Below are 20,835 nucleotides of genomic sequence, written 5' to 3' on the forward strand. Positions count from 1 at the left end.
TTTTCTTTGTTTTGTTTTAAGATGAGAGGGAAAAAAAAAATTATTTACCAGTCTATATGCTCTTTGCTGTACATAAATTTTAACATGCAAAAATTCATCTTAACAGAGTGTATATACTCAATCACTTTTCCTGTTATTTCATTATAATTTGGCTTATTAGAATATGTTGAAATGTATACTAAAACGTATTTTAAAAGTCTTTCTAAAATGAAAACAATATCTAAGCATTCATTGTCCTGCTATCAATGACATGTACTCCACTTCTGTCAGTTCAGGCAGTAATTGCTTTGCTGTCAATTCTTCAACACTACATCACAAATTATACTATTACAACTAGTGCTACTTAACCCCTTCAAAGGCAGTCTCAGTAAAGCCAAACACTTAGCTGGCAAGAAAATTCCATTTCACATTACAACACTTAGGTTTTTGAAAGCTTAATGAATATAAAAGTCTCTTATGAACCTATAGACAAGCAGTACACCATGACTTCAAAACCAGGAGCTGCTCTTTACTTCTGAAAATTGCAACTGGACTAATTTTATTGGTTTTAGGAATAATAAACTATTTTGTATATCAAACATTTCTCCTCATCTTCCCAAATTAATATTTTAAAGTGAAATTTCTGACTGGATGCTCAAATATTCTACTACTACACAAGTAAAACTGCCAAGTGCCAAAGCCTAAAGCTTAGATGGATTTCATTTAATTTCACTTTAATTTAGTTTCGTTTTCATACAAAGAATTAATTGGCGAATAAATCACGTACTAGTTGGGATTTACGTAGGGATTCTTAGATTAATATCTTTCATGTTTTACCAGCACATGTGTTCACAGTGCCCTTACTATGGTCAAAGCAAAACAGAATTTAAGTACAAAATACATACAATTACTTTTCATGGTTTTGTTCTGTTTCTATATTGGGTCACCATCTTGTCCAGAAAAGCACCATATTCTTCACTACAGCTAGTAATTGTGCATTAGCTTAAATTTCTCACCTTCAGTATTGTTGCTCCAATCTTTTGGGAAGGAACAGGAAAAAATCTTATGCCCGGCTTGCAGTTGTGCCCACACAGCAGGCTCAGCCAGCTGATCTGAATGCCACTCACATACATTGAGCTTAAAACTGGAAGTCTGCAGTGCTAAAAGACAATAACATCTTAAGAAGTCATTATTTATGAGACTACTTTCTATTACAAACATATGCTTATTAAACTAATTGACAACATTTCTGTCTCTAGTTACTTCAAAACCATTACTGAGTGCTGTCTAGTATTTCAGGTTGCCATCATTAATGATATTATTAAAAAAAATAATCAGTCCTTAAAGAAAGATTCTTCTTTCAGAGCAATAGAATGTTATTTATGTCGGTCAGTCTATGCAACCTTCATGAATTCACTTCCATGGAGATAGTTGCCAGGAAACAAATTACATGTAATAACAAGATATACCTGTTTACTTTGCTAGATGATAGCTACAGAATAATCACTTCTGAGAGGTTAAACTCAGCACCATCTACATAATATTTGTAACAGAATACTTCTTTCCAGAACCAAAAGGTTTCTGAATACATCACCAGATATTTTCAAGAACTTTTTAAAGACAAATCATACCTGTCTAATCTATTGACCTTCTACAATGGAGTCACTGCATCAGTGGACAACAGAAAAGATATGGATGTCATCTAACTGAACTTCTAGAAGGTCTCTGATACAGTCCCCCTCAACATTCTTACTTCCAATTAGACAGATGGATAAGGAATTGGATGCATGCTCATCCAATGGTCTAAACTGTTACAGTAAATTGCTGAACATCTATTTGGAAACCAGTAATGAGTGATATTCCCCAGGGTCCATATGGGGACCCTTGAGGAACACTATTAAATATCTTCATTATACATAGACAGTGGAATTGAGTGTACTCTCAGGAAGTCTGCAGATTACACCTAGTGAGTGGTGCAGTTGATATGCTAGAGGGAAGAGATGGCATCCAGATGGACCTTGACAGACTTGACTACTGGGCCCATATAAACCTCATGAAGTTCAACAATGCCAAGTTCAAAATCTTGTACCTGGGTCAGGGAAACGCCACTACCAGTGCGGACTGAGGTATTAACTGGTCAAAAACAGCCCTTCAGAGAAGGACTTGGGGAAGGTGGATTAAAAAATTGGACATGTGTCAGTAAGTTGCACCTGAAGCCCAAAAAGCCAATCACATCCTTGGCTGCATCAACAGAAGTGTATCCAGGAAGTCAACAGGTTCTTCACCTCTACCCTGCTCTCTTAACACTCCACTTGACGTACTACATCCAGCTCTGGGTAACATAAGAAAAGAAGTGGACCTATTAGAGTGCATCAGAGGAGAGCCACAAAAACTAGATGGCTGGAGAACCCCCCTTGAAGAAAAGCTGAGAGAGTTGGGGTTGTTCAGCCTGGAAAAGACTCCAGGGAGATGTTGTGGCTTTTTAATACTTAAAGAGAGCCTGTAAGAAAGATAGAGAGACTTTGTATCAAGGTCTATAGTGAAAGGACAAGAGACAATGAGTTTAAATTGAAAGAAGATGTATTTAGATTTCATATGAATATTTTTTTATTTTTTTTTATTTTTTATTGAGGGAGTGGCGAGCCACTGGCACAGGTTGCCCAGACAAGTTCTGAATACTCCATCCCTGGAAGTGTTCAAGCCCATTGCTTTATGATAATGGAAATTCCATTTCCTAATATTATTGCAGGGAAAAGGCAATCTTCTGGTTAAAAAAAAATTAAATATCATTGAAGGTATCTCAGAAAATATGGAGATTCCTAACTAAAAATTTTGTATCAATATACACAAACATTACTTCTTAGTGCATCTCAGAGTTACTGTGTTATTCACATAACTAACATCTCAGTGAAATGCCCTGTCCAGCTGATATTACTAACCTCTCCTTTGTTCCTTTCTCCAGTGTTGCATGAACATGTGCACTTCTTCCCAAACTGTGTGTATTAAGTGAGAAGAGCTTCAGAAAAACTTATTTCCCATGAAAAATTAGAAATTCTAAAATGGTCTAGAAAAGGACAGATTTTGTCAGCATCTGAAAATACTTACCAATACACTCAGAAGGAATCAAGTTCTTTTAATGCTTTTTAATTATTGAAACAAAACATTTTGGTTCATTCTGAGTTTCCTAATATAATTGTAAATATTTTTGATGCTGCTTGTTTTGTCAATATCTCAGTCTCTTGGGACAAAATTCCCATTTTCCAGCTCTTAGTTCTACAGCATGTCAGACAACAGTAAGATCAGTATTTTGGTTCTGCACCTGTGATATTTAAAGCTACATATTTGCATAATTACAATTAACTACAGAATTACATTTGAGATTTTTTTTCAGTTGAATATTTATACTGGATTTTTGTCAAAATTTATACAAGTAATACATATATGATCACCCTAGTTAAAAATAAAATAAAATTAAATTAAAAAAGCAACTTTGCAGAGAAGGCATACCATTTTTCATTACAAGTCACTTAAGGAGGACAAAAAACATCTTTCTCCCTGCTAGCATTCCACTCTCATGACTTGGGGATCTCCGCTTTCACCCTTATGGCAAGGATCAGAACAATAAGCAGTGAAGTTCTTCACTTATATAATTAATCAGGAGTCAAGAGGGAGTTCTGCAGGGCAATCAGACACTTGAATAAGACTATCAAGCCTTTGAATAGGTCTACTAAGGGTATAATTAAAGGATATTTTGTGTTACATATGGTTTAGAGAATAACTTTAATAATTTTTATTTGACATCTATGGTATTCTTATTTAATAAAAAGCTGGGGTGGTTTTCAGTGATAAATGAAACAATTTGACAGCTGTTGGGAAAATTATAAACTGTAGGGTATCTTAAATTGCTATACTGAAGACAGGATTTTAATTTGTTGGGTAGTCTTTTAATATATAAAGTTTACTGTCTAGCAAAACTGTATAGGACACTGAAGGCTGGCAGTTTAGGAGAAAAGGAAGAGATAGATGGGAAGAAATAACTTAAAACTTAACAAAATTACAGTTATATTTAGCTACCACATTTCGTATCAAGAAACTCCTGAAAGCAAAAATACTTAAGCTGTTTTACTCATGACCTAAAAGCCAAGCAGTCATACTAATGAATACAAATGCGCAGGTCATTTCTTACATGCATTTACACTGGGTAAATGAAGGACACATTAAAAATGCAAATTTTAACTACAAATTCCATGCAATTAAAGTGATCCTCATTTAAAGTCTTCTTAGACATACATCACATAAGGACTAGACAAAAAATATTTCTAATTCAAGCAACCATTAATCTGACCTTTTGTTTTAATTATTGAAAAAAAAAAACAGTGAAACTCATCTTTCAGGCATAAAATTAAGATCCTTTGACCCTGTTTTTGGCTACTGTGAGCAATTTAGATGTCCCCTAATGAAGCTGACTTTTCCCTATAGGGAGGCACAGAATAAGAACTGGATCTTATCAGAATATACCTGAGGTACTTAACAATCATAGAACAGTTTGTGTTGGAAGGAACCAGTTCCAGGGCTGGGGATCCAAAACTTCTCAGGTCAACATGTTGCAGTGCCTCCCCACCCTCACAGTAAAGAACTTCTTCCTAACAGTGCAGCAGCTCAATCTGTATGTCACAATACAGGCAGTAGTTCAACAGCTACCATGCATGAGAAGATTAACACCTAGATTTATAAATTCTAGTAAGTACACCTACTTTCTGTTTCAATTCTTTTCCCCCCATTTTTTTTCCCCCAGCTCTTTCATCCTTTTAGCTGATTTTGTTCCCCATTTTTTTGTTTGTGAGAAAAACGCTTTGTGAGAAAAACCCTATACATTTTGTACAGAGGGATTTTTATCCTCCTGCAGGAACTGCTTCAGCAATTAGACAGGTTGCTGGAATAATTTTTTCAAAGGAGGCATATTGCAAACTTACACTTGTTCATAGACAAGTATGCCCAAAGTTTTAAATTAGCATCCTTGCTCATTTAAGTACTACTGACAGAAAACATTTCCAAAGTAGAAAAGCAAGATAGGCGTTGTCATGAAAATACTTATAAAACATTTGCTTCTATATTTCTTCACTGAAAGAAAGCTGAAACATGGAGAAATGTACATGACCAAATTTAGTTACCTGAATCTTCAGTTCCCTAATATATATCCCCTTTGAAATAAATATGTGTGCCTGCCTGAATCATTACACTAAGGTTTGTTCTTACTGTGATCTGCCTACAACATTAAGTTCAACACTCTTGTATGTTAAAAAAAAGGTGCCTCTATTACCAATAGTTTCTCCTACTGGGAAACCTGGAGAGCTTTATTTTAGACCACAATACACAAAAATCAATCATGTAACCTAGCCTGATCTGTATCAAACACTGCATTCCATACCTCAAGCTAAATTTCAGACTGAACCCTCAGTGCCTGTGCTAAGACTTCAAAGCAGGAAAACAAGAGTCACTTTGAAACAGGACTAGACTCACCTGAGGATGTGACGTGGGTGTCACAGTGCAATCTCCTTGTGTAACACAGAGAAGCAAGCAAACTAGTTTATGCTGGGATAGGTAGCATTCCTTTCCCATGAAAACACATTGGGTTGAAAAGATAAATAGGAAATGTTTTGCGAGAGAACCCCTACATACAGAGATGGTCTGGCTGCAGAGCTGACTAGCCTGACATTACAGATCTTGGAACAGTAGAGCAGAGCAAAATAGCCACACTACCCACCACAGAGCTAAAGACCAGGACTCTCACACATTTTTTAAAAATGTGTACAAATTCGTTGGGAATCTCCCTCAAGTCAGTTCCAAAACTTTTCCTTAGCTGGCTGAACATAATTCCGCCAAAACCAGCAGATCTCTTTTGCCCACTTAGGCCTTGGAGCTCTCCTTGCTGCAGGAATTCACATTTATACCGTACCAGGTTTCTTAAGGCATTTATTGTCATAGTTTGTGTTTAGATGCAATAAGACAGATGATGGTTTAGGCAAAAGAAAATGAGCCAGATAAAAACCAGAGTTAAGAAAACTTTTGAACGCCAAAAGGTTTTACTTTGCATTTTCTCTTCTAATACAAGTGAAAGACAAAGTAAAATGATCTGAATCCTGAAAAACAGGTGTTCTTACCACACTCCAGAGAGCAGCCTTCACTGAAAGTGATATCATCAATGGCAACAGTTTCATCTTGTCTCTGGGTCTCCACCATCCCCCAAAAGATAATCTGCAGAGATGAATAGCAAATCAACAAGAAATGGCATTCATCAGTGCCACAGACAAGAGAAAGACAGCCTTCCAAGATATACCAGTCTAGTCCATAGTTTGTTAGAAATATGAGAACTGAAATCACTCAGCAATTCTGTAGTATTACCATTCTAACTTGTCAGCACACAGTCTAATCATCTAACTCAAGTATGAAATAGCATTTAACAGGAAAGATCTGAAAATAACAATAATGAATTAAAATCTAAGAAAAAATCTCTACAGTTAAGAAATACATGAGATTGTGTTTTATCAAGCCATTATTCCACCTGAGACTGGAAAAATGAACCTTTTCTGGTGGTTTGCAGAAATGATCAGAGACCTGAACCAAGTCAGAGCAGCAAGAACCATTAGTCAGAAGCCTTTCATCAAGTTTTTAGCTGAAACAAACCACAAGTAGTCAACTGTTATTCTGCTCTAATGTTACAACATCTGTTTCTTTTTCCCTAACAAAGTCTTCTATATACAAAAAGTCACAAATATTTCATATTGCTATCTTGAGGGCAGATTTCAATCTATATTTGTGAATGCAGAAAGTACCACAGTTCTGCAGTGATGGTGAAGGAGACTAGCCAACCACAGTTCTCCAAAACCCTGCCAAATCAGATATATTGAGCTTGCCATGTGTTGAGTAATGAAAACAGTGGTAATCTTTGCATTTCAGAATTCTCTACACGTGGAGATTTTTGAAAGCCAAAGCTAAATCCCCTCTCTCATGTAGATAATCAAGACCCTTTTTTTTTTTTTCTTAAGTAGGGAGACAAAAATATTAAATCGGCAACATCAAAATCAGCAAGGAAAAAAAGTGGCAGAGGTTGATTTTAATTAAAGTTTCCCTTCAACTGTACTTGCAAAACTGATAAAAGTATTGAAGCACCCCATCTCAAAATGTCTACACCTGAAAACACTTTTTTTTTTCTATTCATTTTCTTCCATGCAAACATTAATCACCAAAATGTTATCTTGAAAAGTGCCTCAGGTAGCCCAGTGGGCTAAAGATCCTGTCATATTAAAAGAACAAGTGCAAAAGGGCAAGTAAAGTGCATTCACTTGTATGAACAGCATCTTGCAAGTTGTCCCTGAAGGAAAAACGAGCAGCCAAAGAAAGTCTGCTCAGCTTCAGGCGCTAGGTTTCGGTAGATGCCCAGATAAATTTCTTTAGCCAATTGTAATGATTACTGCAGTAAGTTTGACACATGCTTCTTTAAAGCTGGACTGTACCCATCAGTTCACTTTTTACAGGCCAAAGGATAAGAAGGTTTGAAAGCAATAATCCAATTAGAATTTGATGCAGCAATTTAGTGAAAGACAGTGCCATATTATATTAACCATTCCTAGACTTTCTCAATTTTATAAACATGAAGGATAAAAAAATAGATCTAGAAGTAAACCATTCCAGTACAATCTCAGATTGCTATACATATATTCATACCAGGTAGAGGTAAGTTACTGACAAGTAGCAGCATCAATGCTTGTATTGAGTTAGGTACAGGTATTTCATGGCAAAACACCCTCAGTCAAGGTTGAACAGGCAAATATTACTTCAAAAATCCAGATCTTGTTGGATGCTGTGGACCAATGTTACCTTTGCAAGTCAAGTATTTATGTTACTCATATGTTTATGGAATGAGGTTGTGCTCTCATGCCTTCAGGTTTGTGCATTTTTCACAATAACTTCTATAGGAGGAAATGCCTCTGATTTTCTTTTCTCCTCCTCAATTTCCCTCCAGTGTTATGCATAATAGTGAATATACATCATCCACAATATTATAGCCCTAAGTTATGTTTATTATGCTAATGTTTTATGTAAAGGCTCATGTAAAAACATAGAAGTAAGCAGACCGTGACACTTGCATGGCTTTCCGGCAGCTTTAAGTGAAATAAAATCATATACATGTGTTCCCTGATCAAGGTTCAAAGCTACGATGAGAGATAAAGTGAAGCATTTGTCATTTGAAGCATGTCACATGTGTGAGGTGTGCACAGTATGTTACAGTGTAGAATTAAATTAAATCTTGTAATTTATTGGTACGGTTAGATTGCATCTAAAGGAATATTGTATTGAAAGTAGGGATCCCAAGTATATCACCTCTATTGGCAAGTAAATAGTTTACAGTGCAGTGAGACAGATTATTTAGTATGCATGCACAGTTTAAGCAAGGTTTGTCATTAGTTCTACCACACCAAGAGAAAAGAAGCAGCAGTATTTGTTAACGGCAACTAGGAACTTCCAAATGGCTTCCCTTCCTTTTACCTCATGATAATGTGCTCCATTTACAAATATTTAGGTTTGAATTATTAGAAACTCCACAATTTAGAAACCATCTAACAAGTGCAATTTACAGTGACCTCAATTTACCGACCTCATACTTTTCAGTGCTATTGATTGTGATGGTATTTGCTTTCCACTGATTTTGCAGTTCTCCCGAAACTTGCCAGATGTTTGTAATAGTATCTTCAGAGTGCTTCTGAAGCCCCACCATCAATGTTCCATTCATTTGGCTGATCCAATAATGAAATGTAACCTATGACAAAAAAGGTCCAATTATTCTAGTGAAGTACTGTGACAAACAATGACATTAAAGGACTATGCATTGAAATACCTGGCAAAAATGTTCTTCATTAGTTGGAAGGAAAACATTGGTCCTTAAAGTTGCTGGAGAGGATCGTGTTTCAGAGGACAATGAGAGGAAATAAGCTATTAAAAAGAATAAAAAAGCAATCTTATAAGTTTGGAGAAAAGTTATGTAAAGTATAACAGTAAAACAAAAAGTGGCTATAAATTAATAACTGAAAAAACAGTTTTTCCCCAGAAAAGATTCATAAGACACTTGTAGCTATTTGTTTGCCAAGCTTTTGTTCATTTTAAATATTGAGATAGTATTGTTCCACATTCCTGATGAAATGTCAAGTAGGGTTCCAAAACATTTCATGTGCTGATGGCTTGAATATTCAGTAAGTGCAAAATTTTGTGACGAAGTAAGACAGACTCAGGAAGCTGATCAAAGAGCTTACACTACAATTACTGAGCAGATCTCATATTCCGTGCCCAAACAACAAACTGCTTTGACAAACAACGCAGATTTATTACAACACTTCAAGTCTCTAAGTGGTGGAAGATGGGAGAGGAGGCTATAGTGTTAATGGTGTTCTGTTGCACAGGAGATATGTCAGTTTTTTGGCTGCTCAGAAAATTGCCTTATTGCAGAGAATAGGTTGTGGCACCCCTGCATATTCTCCAAAGAATTGTCTCCTGAATCTCCTCACTAGTATTAAAGATACTATTATGTTTCCATTTACAGAAAACAAGTCTAAATCAAAGCTTTGCCTTACTTGGAAACGTAACAGCTGAACAAGCTAGTGAAATATGTAGGAAAGCTGCTAGGATGACTAAGGCCTCCTTGGAATTAAAGCTGGCGAGAGGGGTCAAGGACAGCAGAAAGAGCTTTTTCAAATACATGGCAGGTAAAACTAACACCAGAGGCAATGTAGGCCCGCTGATGAACGGGACGGGTGCCCTGGTGACAGAAGATACAGAGATGGCAGAGTTACTGAATGACTTCTTTGTCTCTGTCTACTCTGCCGGAGGCAGTCCTGAAGAGCCCTGTACCGCTGAGACCTCGGATGAAGATAGGTCAACGGAGCGGTCTGCCTTAGTCGATGAGGAATGGGTTAAAGACCAGTTGAGCAATCTGGATATCCATAAATCCATGGGTCCAGATGGGATGCACCCGCGGGTGCTGAGGGAACTGGCTGAGGTCATTGCTAGACCGCTCTCCATCATCTTTACCAAGTCTTGGGAAACGGGAGAGGTGCCTGAGGACTGGAGGAAAGCAAATGTCACTCCTGTCTTCAAAAAGGGCAAGAAGGAGGACCCGGGTAACTATAGACCAGTTAGCCTCACCTCCATTCCTGGGAAAGTGATGGAACACCTTATCCTTGGTGCCATCTTAAGGCATATCAAGGATAAGAGGGTTATGAGGGGCAGTCAACATGGCTTCACCAAGGGGAAGTCGTGCTTGACCAATCTCGTAGCCTTTTATGAGGAAATAACACGGTGGATGGATGATGGTAGAGCGGTGGATGTGGTCTACCTTGACTTCAGCAAAGCGTTTGACACGGTCTCCCACAGCATCCTTGCGGCTAAATTGAGGAAGTGTGGTCTGGATGATCGGGTAGTGAGGTGGACTGTGAACTGGCTGAAGGAGAGAAGCCAGAGAGTTGTAGTCTATGGGGCGGAGTCTAGTTGGAGGCCTGTATCTAGTGGAGTGCCTCAAGGGTCGGTACTGGGACCAGTATTATTTAATATATTCATCAACGATTTAGATGAGGGAATTGAGTGTACTATCAGCAAGTTTGCTGATGACACTAAGCTGGGAGGGGTGGCCGACACGCCAGAAGGCTGTGCTGCCATCCAGAGGGACCTGGACAGGCTGGAGAGCTGGGCGGGGAATAACTTGATGAAATATAACAAGGGAAAGTGTAGAGTCCTGCATCTGGGCAGGAACAACCCCAGGTTCCAGTATAGGTTGGGGAACGACCTGTTAGAGAGCAGTGTAGGGGAGAGGGACCTGGGGGTCCTGGTGGACGACAGGGTGACCATGAGCCGACACTGTGCTCTTGTGGCCAGGAAGGCCAATGGCATCCTGGGTTGTATTAGAAGGGGGGTAGTTAGTAGGTCAAGAGAGGTCCTCCTTCCCCTCTACTCTGCCCTGGTGAGACCTCATCTGGAATATTGTGTCCAGTTCTGGGCCCCTCAGTTTAAAAAGGACAGGGACCTGCTGGAGAGAGTCCAGCGCAGGGCAACTAAGATGATTAAGGGAGTGGAGCATCTCGCTTATGAGGAAAGACTGAGGGAGCTGGGTCTCTATAGTTTGGAGAAGAGGAGATTGAGGAGTGACCTTATTAGTGTATATAAATATATAAAGGGGGAGTGTCACGAGGATGGAGCCAGGCTCTTCTCAGTGGCAAACAATGAAAGGACAAGGGGTAATGGGTACAAATTGGAGCACAAGAGGTTCCACTTAAACCTGAGAAGAAACTTCTTCTCAGTGAGGGTGACAGAACACTGGAACAGGCTGCCCAGGGAGGTTGTGGAATCTCCTTCTTTGGAGACATTCAAAACCCGCCTGGACACGTTCCTGTGTAACCTTATCTAGGTGTTCCTGCTCCGGCAGGGGGATTGGACTAGATGATCTTTTGAGGTCCCTTCCAATCTCTAACATACTGTGTGATACTGTGTGAAATATGCTTGTTGCTATGCCTTTTGACTGATTGTGTCACTTCATGATAATATTGTTTCAGATCTTCCAAAAGATAGATGGCAACCACCCTATTTTAGGATATCAAATATTTTAAGATTTCAAATTCTGCTAGTCAAAATTTTTCTCTTCCTGAACAGGAAGATTTTGGAGACGTCAGATGTTAAAGGATGCAAGGGGGTAAATAAAACAGATCACGAAAAACTAAAAGCTCAGCCTGGGGTTTTGTGTTTTTTTATTTTCTTTTTTATTTGCTTTGGGGTTTGGGTTTGGTTTTTTTGGGGGGGTTGTTTGTTTTGTTGTTTTTGTTTTTGTTTTAGAAACTGTTGTCCTCTGACATGACATGATTATGCAAGTGAATGCAGACAGATGAAGGACAAAAAAGCTAAGTTAGACTGAAGGGATAATAATAGTAATAAGAGTAAAGTCCTAAAAGTAAAGATTACTGCAGAAACCAAGTATCAGAGGACATGTAAAAACATCAGAATACTTCATTTATGAAACTGTGCCCACCCTGACCTCTCATCCTTGCACAGAACTGGGAAGTCACTGATAAAGGCACATAAGACTAGTTCAGTGCTGGACCCAGTTGGGCTATCTCCCACAGAAGATCATTCTGCAGCCTGCTATCAGATCACTGGACATGATCCTGCTAAATTTTATGCCTTTCATGACTGTTCATGCAACGTTTTCAGAGCCTGCCAGCTTCAAGGATATTCTTCCTACCCACAACAGATGGCTTGGTACTCCCTGACTTCAGTGTGTTTCAGTGGGTTCCAGCTCCCAGGAATATTGAACTTTTTTTTTAGTTCCCTAAAGATAAATGTGTAAAATTCGAACAAGGTCAGATTTCACCTGCCAGAGGAATTTTAAGTCTTATACAGATGGAGCAGAGATAGTAACTTTAAGAAACTCCTTGAACAGTGATTTTACATTAAACCTCTGCATACATAACCTGGTTTTACTAAATGAAAGCTGTTATGTTTTGTTTTGTGTTTAGTTTTGTTGTTCGTTTGTTGGTTCGTTTTTTTTTAAGTGGTCTTTAAAACCACTATTCTGTTCAACTACATTTTCAGCTAAAAGAACCATGAGAAGAAAAACAGCTAAACAACCATGTTGGGTTTGAGTAAATGATTACATAAATCAAAGGATTTGCATCTACCAAGTGATCTTTGCTCTTCTGCTTATGTGTGTGCATTATCTTGATGGCAGGAACTCTTCCCTTTAATACTCTGCCATATAGTCTGCTCAGTTGTCACCATACAATATAATTTGGTTTTTAAGCAGGAACCAACATAAAACTGATTACACAGTCTGTTGAGTCACCAGCAGTGGGAAAACTTGAATAGCTGCCATAAGAACATAAATATTTCCTAGGTGGCTAGAACCAGCATTCAGAAAATGAGAGTACAGTTTAGCCATTCTCTAGGTGGAAAAACAAAATAACCAAATGCATTTAAATCTCCTTAGCCATTCAGTTCACAATCTGAGTACACAGCCTCTTAAAAAAAGCTGAATAGGTAAAAGTATTCAAGCCTTCTATTAACTGATCAAAATAACTTCGATTAATATTGCTACCACACAATTCTGACCTGGAAGGTACAATGGTGTCTGAGCTCCCAAAATAAGTTAATGGAAAGATACAGGTGACTGAACTGTTTGCTTCCTCTGTAACAAGCACTTGCAAGTTGATGGTTTTCCTGGCTTTAGGTGCCTGCAGAAGTTAAATTTTCTCCTCCCTACCAGTTCTTCAGAGGACAAGGATAACTTATTTTATTGTTTATAAGCAAGAATATCTTTCAGGTCTTTGCTACATTCTGATGTGGTGTATACCACCAATCAAACAGAAACCCTAGAAACTACAACTAGAGTAAGACCGTTGCCTAGTTAGCTAATTTTGATTCTACCCAAGAGTTTGTTATATATTTTGTCTCTTATCTGCTACTTGATGAGAACAGCTGTTATTATTTTAAAGATACTGTTTCACATCTTACATACTTGAAATAAAGCTTGTGTTTATGAAAAGGGTTTGGTAGTTACTCAAACTTTTATGCCAGTATCATCTTAAATCAACATTTATCTAAGGGCAACCTTATTTTCAGCAGCGAGGTACACACAGCAGGATGTGCTTGAGTGCTATATGCAAGCAAAACATGAAGTTAGAAGCACACTGCATAGTTTCCTAATTATAGACCATCATAAAAATTGTCAGCTGTGGAATGAGAACAGTGAGGTTTTCTGCTGATTTTTTCCTTTTTCTTTTTTCTAAATTCTGTGCTATTTTGATTTCTCTGATTTCTAAGCAAGTTTTCCACATTTAAAACACCAATTTACATTAATCATTATATGGAACTTACTTTGGTAGCTTATGTAATGAACAGGAGGTATTGCTTGCTTCAGAACAGTACAGATTTCCACACTCCCAGATAATCATAGGTTAGGAATGAGATTAAAAACACTTAATCTAATCAGTCTCACAATGACACTTTCATCCCTCATAAGGTCATATTCTTGTACATTCCCCAACATTGCATGCCTGCCTTCAGGTGCTTGTCCTCCTGTTGAAGCACCCCTTGCACACAGAAGAGGTGAGAACGAGTGGGTAGAGATAAAAAGAATAATGGAAAATATGGAGAACAGAATTGAACTGTTTTTATGAGATTATTTCAACAAGCTCACATCTTTACTGCATTATTAGAGGTCTCCATCAAATTCTTTCCCTCCTTCCTTGCTTTCTTGTAAACGAGCCTTTTAACAGCTTTGGAAAGCAGGAGGGTACTTGCTGTAGCTAAAAAAGTTGGCTCAAATTAGCCAAAAAAATGTATGAAGAAAACCATGTGTTACAGAAGGAACAAAACAGGTTTTAGAAATCAGGATTAAACCTTAGCAATTGGAAAAGCATAAGGGACATATTTTGTCTGAGAACAAAAGTGTGTTCTGGTTTTGGCTGGGATAGAGTTAATTTTCTTCCTAGTAGCTGGCATTTTGGCTTTAGACTAAGAACAATGCTGATAACACACCGATGTTTTATTTGCTAAGTAGCTCTTACCCTGATCAAGGGCTTTTCAGTCTCATGCTCTGCCAGTGAGGAGGGGCACAAGAAGCCAGGAGGAAGCAGAGTCGGGACACCTGACCCAAACTAGCCAAAGGGGTATTTATACCACAGCATGTCATGCCCAGTATACAAACTGGAGGGAGTTACCCAGGAGGGACCAGGCTGGATATCAGTCAGTGGGTGGTGAGCATGTGGCTGCGTGGTATTTAGTTGCCAGCTGGGTTTAAACCACAACACAGAGACAATTAATTACTTAGTTGAGAGACAGCCTTTGATGCAAAATGGAACTGTAATAAGATTTAGAGAGGAGCTGGCTCAAAAGAGGCTCTTCCCATCCACAGATCCAAAGGAATATTCTCTCAAAGTAATATTTGGAGCAGTTAATATTACCTGTAGACAAAGATGCACACACTTGGATTCACCAATCCAAGAAGAGTTGAAAGCAAGCCTCAAAATGGGGACCCAATACTAATTTCTAAACTTTGCAATCATCAAGACAAATTATTACCCTATATCTCCCAAACAGGCAAAGGTCACTCAGGCAGATAAACGTTACTGTTAATGACTGATTACTTGGCTCCTCCATGATAACAAAAGTAGCTTTCTGGAATACAATCTTTTTTTCCTGGAATTCTGTGTTAATGTAATTAAGACCACCTAAAAAACTGGACACAAGTGCTCAGAAAACATGCAGCAGAGTACAATTGAGCTATCAAGAAATTAGTAAATAAGCAATACAGAACCACATAATTTGTAAAAGCCCATAGTTCCTTCAAAGGACATAAGGATTCTTACCACTGTCATTCCCACTGTGGTCAGAGTATGGTGGCCCCACACTAGATAGGCCATTTCTTCTTATCCATCCAGGCTGTGAGTTCAACTCACGAAGAGCTTTGCATAGGTCACTTTCAAAGTCACACTTAAAGGAGGAACCTGAAATGAAGCAAAACAACCAAAACCTCAAAAACAGAAGTAAAGGGGTAGGTTCTCACCACCACTTGCTATTTAATTAGCACACCAGAAACACTCCAAACAGCTTCCTAAAAAAGTGAGCAGCAGCAGCAATTTTAAATCATAAAAAAGAGAAACAGGGCAGCAGAACAGTAACAAGAGAATGAACGTTGAAGAAAACAGAAAAAAAAAACCACCAAAAATCCACAAAAAACCCCACGCCCCCCAAACAAACCAAACCACCCACCACTAGAACAAACCACCAAATGCCCCCACCCCAAGCCATACCAAACACAAACTAGTCTGCTTATATTATATCACTACAACATATGCTTTTTTTGTTTACAAATACATGTGTAGCTACCCACTTGTAGGAAACTCTCTAAGCTAGCGTGGTTTGTATGCAGAGACAGCTCTTATACTGCAGGTATTGGCTGAAGAATTTCAGTATCTCCTTTGTTTATCCAGGGCTCTTGCACAGAAAAACAGACTTGACACTAAGAAATAACCAGCAAAAGCAGCTGAATAGCAGAAATGTCTGGGGTTTTTATTCTGCTGCTGTTTATTTCACCATTTTACAGTATATTTTTAGGAACTTAGAGTATAAACCCAATTCCAGACATCACCCCCAACCCCCCCATGGCCCCATAACAGAAAGGCAAAGGCTCTCACCAGCTGACATATAAATTTTACCAGTGCTCATTGTCTTTACAAAGCCACTGCATTAAAGCAGAAACCACACTGTTCAGAGAAGGGCTGAAACAAGCCCTCAGAATAACAAAGTCTCACCCTTTGCTTTTTCTCTGACCTTGTTTCTTCCAGTGCACATAACATGGTGGGGAAGAACTGCTTCTCTCCCTTGCACATTCCCCTGTAGGGCAGCATAGGTTAGAAAAGAGAGGCAGAAGTTGTCTTTCTGGCACATTACCCACTTTGACATACTTCTTCATTCAGGGAATTTGAGGCAAGTATGGGACCTGATGAAGAATTGCTTACTGGGAGAGAGAGACACATGTTTGTTTCTGCTCTGCTATTAGACAGCCATTGTTTCTCATCCAATCTGAATGAAAGAGCTTACGTGTGCTGGATAGCCCCGTTCCTTGAACATCTAAGCAGACACAACTTCACCCAAGAATGACTATCATGCGGGACTGTCTCCACATTTCACACACTGCGTGGAAACTTTAAGTTCACCTGCATTTTCTCTTACACAGCAGAGGAGAATGGGTTAAGTGCCTTTTAATTAGGATTCTGGATAGACATGAGAGCTACAATACCTTCATGCTCCTCTCAAATTGGTGCGCACTCTGGGTCCCTGCTAATGCTTTTTACTTATTCTATATTATCACAGTTCACTAATCATTTTAAATAAAGTTGCTACTACAGCATTTATAGTCACGCTATATGATGTTCAATTTCATGGCTTTCATATTCACATCAACTTACTGCAACAATTAATTATAAGGTGAGAGGAGAAAGCAGATAATTCACATAACCATTTCAGACTCAAGTTAATGTGCAGATAGGTTGGTTCATCAATCAACTGTTTATTGTGGCTTTACAAATAGCAAAACCATGCCTTCTAAAATTTAAAAAAAAAAAAAAAAAAAAAAGAAAAGAAAAAAGAAAAAGGGAACTTTTTTCCAAGGCAATATTCATTTTCACAGAAAATATAGCTTGAAAGCAGACACTGTAAGTTTGCTGGAAGATAAAGACAAAGTCACTGCTTAGTGAGCTAAAGGCCAGAAGGAGGAAATGGGTTCTAGATAGGGATGCTCTAGATATTTTTTTTGCAGAATTTTCTGTGAAGAAAATAAGTATTTAAAATAACCACTATGGAAAAATTCCAAGTGGCACAGAAACAGACTACAGTCTAAGGTCCTACTTCAAGTGTGCATGCATATAAAATCTCAGCTTGGGATATTCTGAGAGCAAAATATTTTTAAGAGCACTTAGTTATCATCCATCCCCTGGTGAATATTTCGCAATGGTTGCTCAGAGATAAGAATTACTGCAGGGTTTATTTTTCTTCTTTTCTAATGCTATGGCAAAGCACAAGCCAACCATGTATGAAGTCCAAAATGACAATATAAACACACCATCTGAAATTTCAACTTGATACATTCTCACTGCAGAAACTTCCATAAACCAGAATACAGCCCAGAGGAAACAGCAGGGACCTGTCATGAGCATGAGACTGGAGAGCTGAAACCCAAGCAGAAAAATAATTTTGCAATGATCCCAAATGAGAGGAGTGGGTAGCAGCAGGATGAATCTTCAATTTGACACCCTGATCTGTATCTTTATGTCTGACAGATGGCTTATCTCCTGGAGTAATCCAGAGCATTACCCAAGCAGCCCCAACATCTACAGCCTGTCACTCAGAGCCTAATTCCACACCTCATGTTCATCCATACTTCAAATAAAACATCATTTGGCATTTGAGTCTTCACAGAGCTCATAGGCTCATTTTTCTAAACTAGTCTTTGGAGCAACATTTAATTTCTGTACTTCTATAAGAGCATTTATCTATAGCAGTATTCCCTCAACAAACAAGTGTAAAGAGACTCCATAAAAATTAATGAAAGAATGTATCTCTTGCTGCATATTCTGCAGTCATAACAGAAAACGCTGCCTGGAGAAATGCTCTTTCTAGCAAAATCAGAAATAAGCACATTGAGGATTTCAAGGCTATGCAGTGAAACATAGCATAACCATCTCTTTTGGTAGTAATAAAAATACATGTTAATCTGAGACGTATTAGTCACACATCAAGGCACTCAACAGGTATAATTTCCAGCCATTGGCATTTAATACATTTTAGTACAGCACAAGAAAGTTATGAGATATGCTGATATCCAATACAGCTATTTAAATTTATTTTTGTCACTTTGCAGACAGGACAAGTACCCTAGACTTGACTCTAGACTCCTATTACAAACATATCTGTACATATTTGGATAAAACATAGAATCAGATGAAAAACACATGTAGCTGGGGACACAATTGTAATTTGTGGAACCTGGATTTAAGTTACTGCTCTTTCTCACAGATTTCAGCTGAATTCATTGATCACTAACGTGCTCTAATTAACATTTTTCAGTGTGCACAGATGCATGCAAGCTCACCTAAAGACAACCTACTGAAAGCTAAACCTTAAAGCCACCCCCAAATATGATAGCTTCCTCTGTTGCACAGTGAGTAAGATTAGTATGCAAGCTTTAAGATTAGCATTTTTGAGAAATCTTCTTCACACTCTAGAACAAAGACTCTCAAAGATCAGGACTATGTTATGCACTATAATAATTATATGCACACAAAATAATTTTCAGCATAATTTTATGTTACAGTATTCTGGAAAAAGTAGATTTCTGATGAAAATTTACTCAGACACTAGCAGTTAAAATCCACTCTCATTGCTCAGGTCTTTCCTTTAAGGGAAACAACAACTGCATTCATAGCTTCTGAATGTGACAAAGTTTAAACTAGGATTATCATTTCAGGAATTGACAATTTTTGTCCCCTATAATTTAGACTTAAAAAAAAAATAATTTTTGCTGTTGTTGCTTATACTTTGGTCTAGGTATTTTAGATGAAACTTGAGTTTCAGCAGAAAATTTTACCACAAATTAAGGAAAAAAGGTAATATTCGTTAAATCTCCATTGAATTTATGTGGACGAGGATGAGGAAACACTTTAATACACCACATCCATATGAAGGTTTATAAAACTGTTGCTCTGTATAGAGATTGAAAATTAAGCAGGGGAAAAACAAAACAAAACAAAACAAACAACTGAAGCAGGAAAAAACTGCCTTAAAAAACAACACAAAACCAACCAAAAGAACAAACACCAAACAAATGACAAGGAAGAAAGGATAAAAAAAAAAGAAAAAGTCCTCCTATCTCACTTGTGATGAAGCCCACCGAGACTTACTTTGTTTCTCATCACTGCTGTCTCCACACTGGTTGTTGAAAACACACAGTTCCACAGATGGAGCAGAGGAGACATTATAACGTTGGCATTCACTTCCTGTAGATGACTGAGTATCTGTTAGAGCAAAGCAATATAATGCACAGAAGAATATGAATCTGTTCATGAGCTATGTTACAATCCAAGCTTTCAATTGGAAAAGAATTACTTTAACTGTCTAGTACTGGACATGAAGAGTCTTTGAAAAACCTGTGTTTATACACATCACTCTGAAAGACTGTTTTAGAACCTCACTTTCCAAATCTGCAGCTTATGGGAAGTACAGCTTACGCAAAGCAGTGACTTTCAACCCAGTGTGTTCTTGGATAATATTTAACTGAATTATAACACTGTTTTATGACTAAAATTTTTGGTGCATGCTATGCAAGTCAACTGTATATCATTAACTTACCAATTGGATTATTGCCCAATCACCTGCAAATATACTAGATAAGAAAACAACAGGAAACTAGAATAGAATTATGAAGTGCCCAACATTCATAAATATATCTCTTCTCATCAGGATTTGGCAAATGCTTACAAAACTTCGGAAGAGTTTGCACATCAAATGAAGAAAACAGCTAAGAAATTCCAAGTTGATTTCTTATCAAAGGGATTGTAAGTGACTGATCTATGGAGTTTGAATTTTCAGAGCCTGTAGACATATGATCCTGATAATTGAAAGTGGTATCTATTTACTATTTATTTGGCCTACAAGTATAAATAATAACAGAATTAGAGTAGCCAGTTGTTAATGGAATCATATCTGCAACCACAATTTGCATAAATGCGTGAAAGGACTGGCTATTAATGATTACTTTTAAAATTACTAGATTGTTTTATTTTCTGAGAAAATAAAACTTTTTGTGTGATACTACTAGGGTTTCCTAAGTTCAGGAAAGGGGGGCTGTGAGGGGGCAGGAAGAGAGATACCTAAATAACTAGGTATCTGAACTTTTATGAACAGTGATCAGAAAGATCATATAAATAAGCACGCTCAAACTAATGATTTGTCACCCATTCCAAGAATCCATGGTTGGGGGAAACCTCTGTCAATACCAACCCAAATATATTACTCTGTCAACATAGTCTCTGTCCAGGTTTATTTATAAATCCTACCCCCCCTCCCATCCCACCCCCCCAATCTGTATGATAATGACTAGTTCTGAAATAGTATATCTAAATGTGTAGTCAGGTGACACAGTAGCTCCTTATTAAGCTGTCAAGAAGATTCACATTGTGTAAATATTTAGAGTGCATCATATCGTAAACCAGTCAGGGCTCATCCAGTAGAGGTGTGCATTACTAAAACATTCTCCTACAA

The 20,835-nt window shown here is 37.9% G+C and overlaps 1 protein-coding gene across 1 annotated transcript in view; it reads right to left on the reverse strand.

Moving 5' to 3' along the window:
• MALRD1 (MAM and LDL receptor class A domain containing 1) overlaps positions 1 to 19,785 on the reverse strand; it is a 260,927-nt gene extending 241,142 nt beyond the window's left edge. Inside the window, exons 1-6 of the mRNA XM_061352209.1 lie at positions 19,476 to 19,785; positions 15,384 to 15,521; positions 8,876 to 8,970; positions 8,636 to 8,797; positions 6,141 to 6,234; positions 996 to 1,139 (exon numbers count right to left, since the gene is read on the reverse strand). Coding sequence (XP_061208193.1) covers positions 996 to 1,139; positions 6,141 to 6,234; positions 8,636 to 8,797; positions 8,876 to 8,970; positions 15,384 to 15,521; positions 19,476 to 19,638 — 796 coding nt within the window. The 5' untranslated portion in view covers positions 19,639 to 19,785. The remainder of the gene's footprint in view (positions 1 to 995; positions 1,140 to 6,140; positions 6,235 to 8,635; positions 8,798 to 8,875; positions 8,971 to 15,383; positions 15,522 to 19,475) is intronic.
• Between the last annotated feature and the right edge of the window lie 1,050 nt (positions 19,786 to 20,835).

Source organism: Neopsephotus bourkii, unplaced genomic scaffold (genome assembly GCF_033783945.1).
Source record: "Neopsephotus bourkii isolate Nb327-2 ecotype Australia unplaced genomic scaffold, CSIRO-AGI_Nbou_v1 NB_53, whole genome shotgun sequence".
Classification (NCBI taxonomy): Eukaryota; Metazoa; Chordata; class Aves; order Psittaciformes; family Psittacidae; genus Neopsephotus; species Neopsephotus bourkii.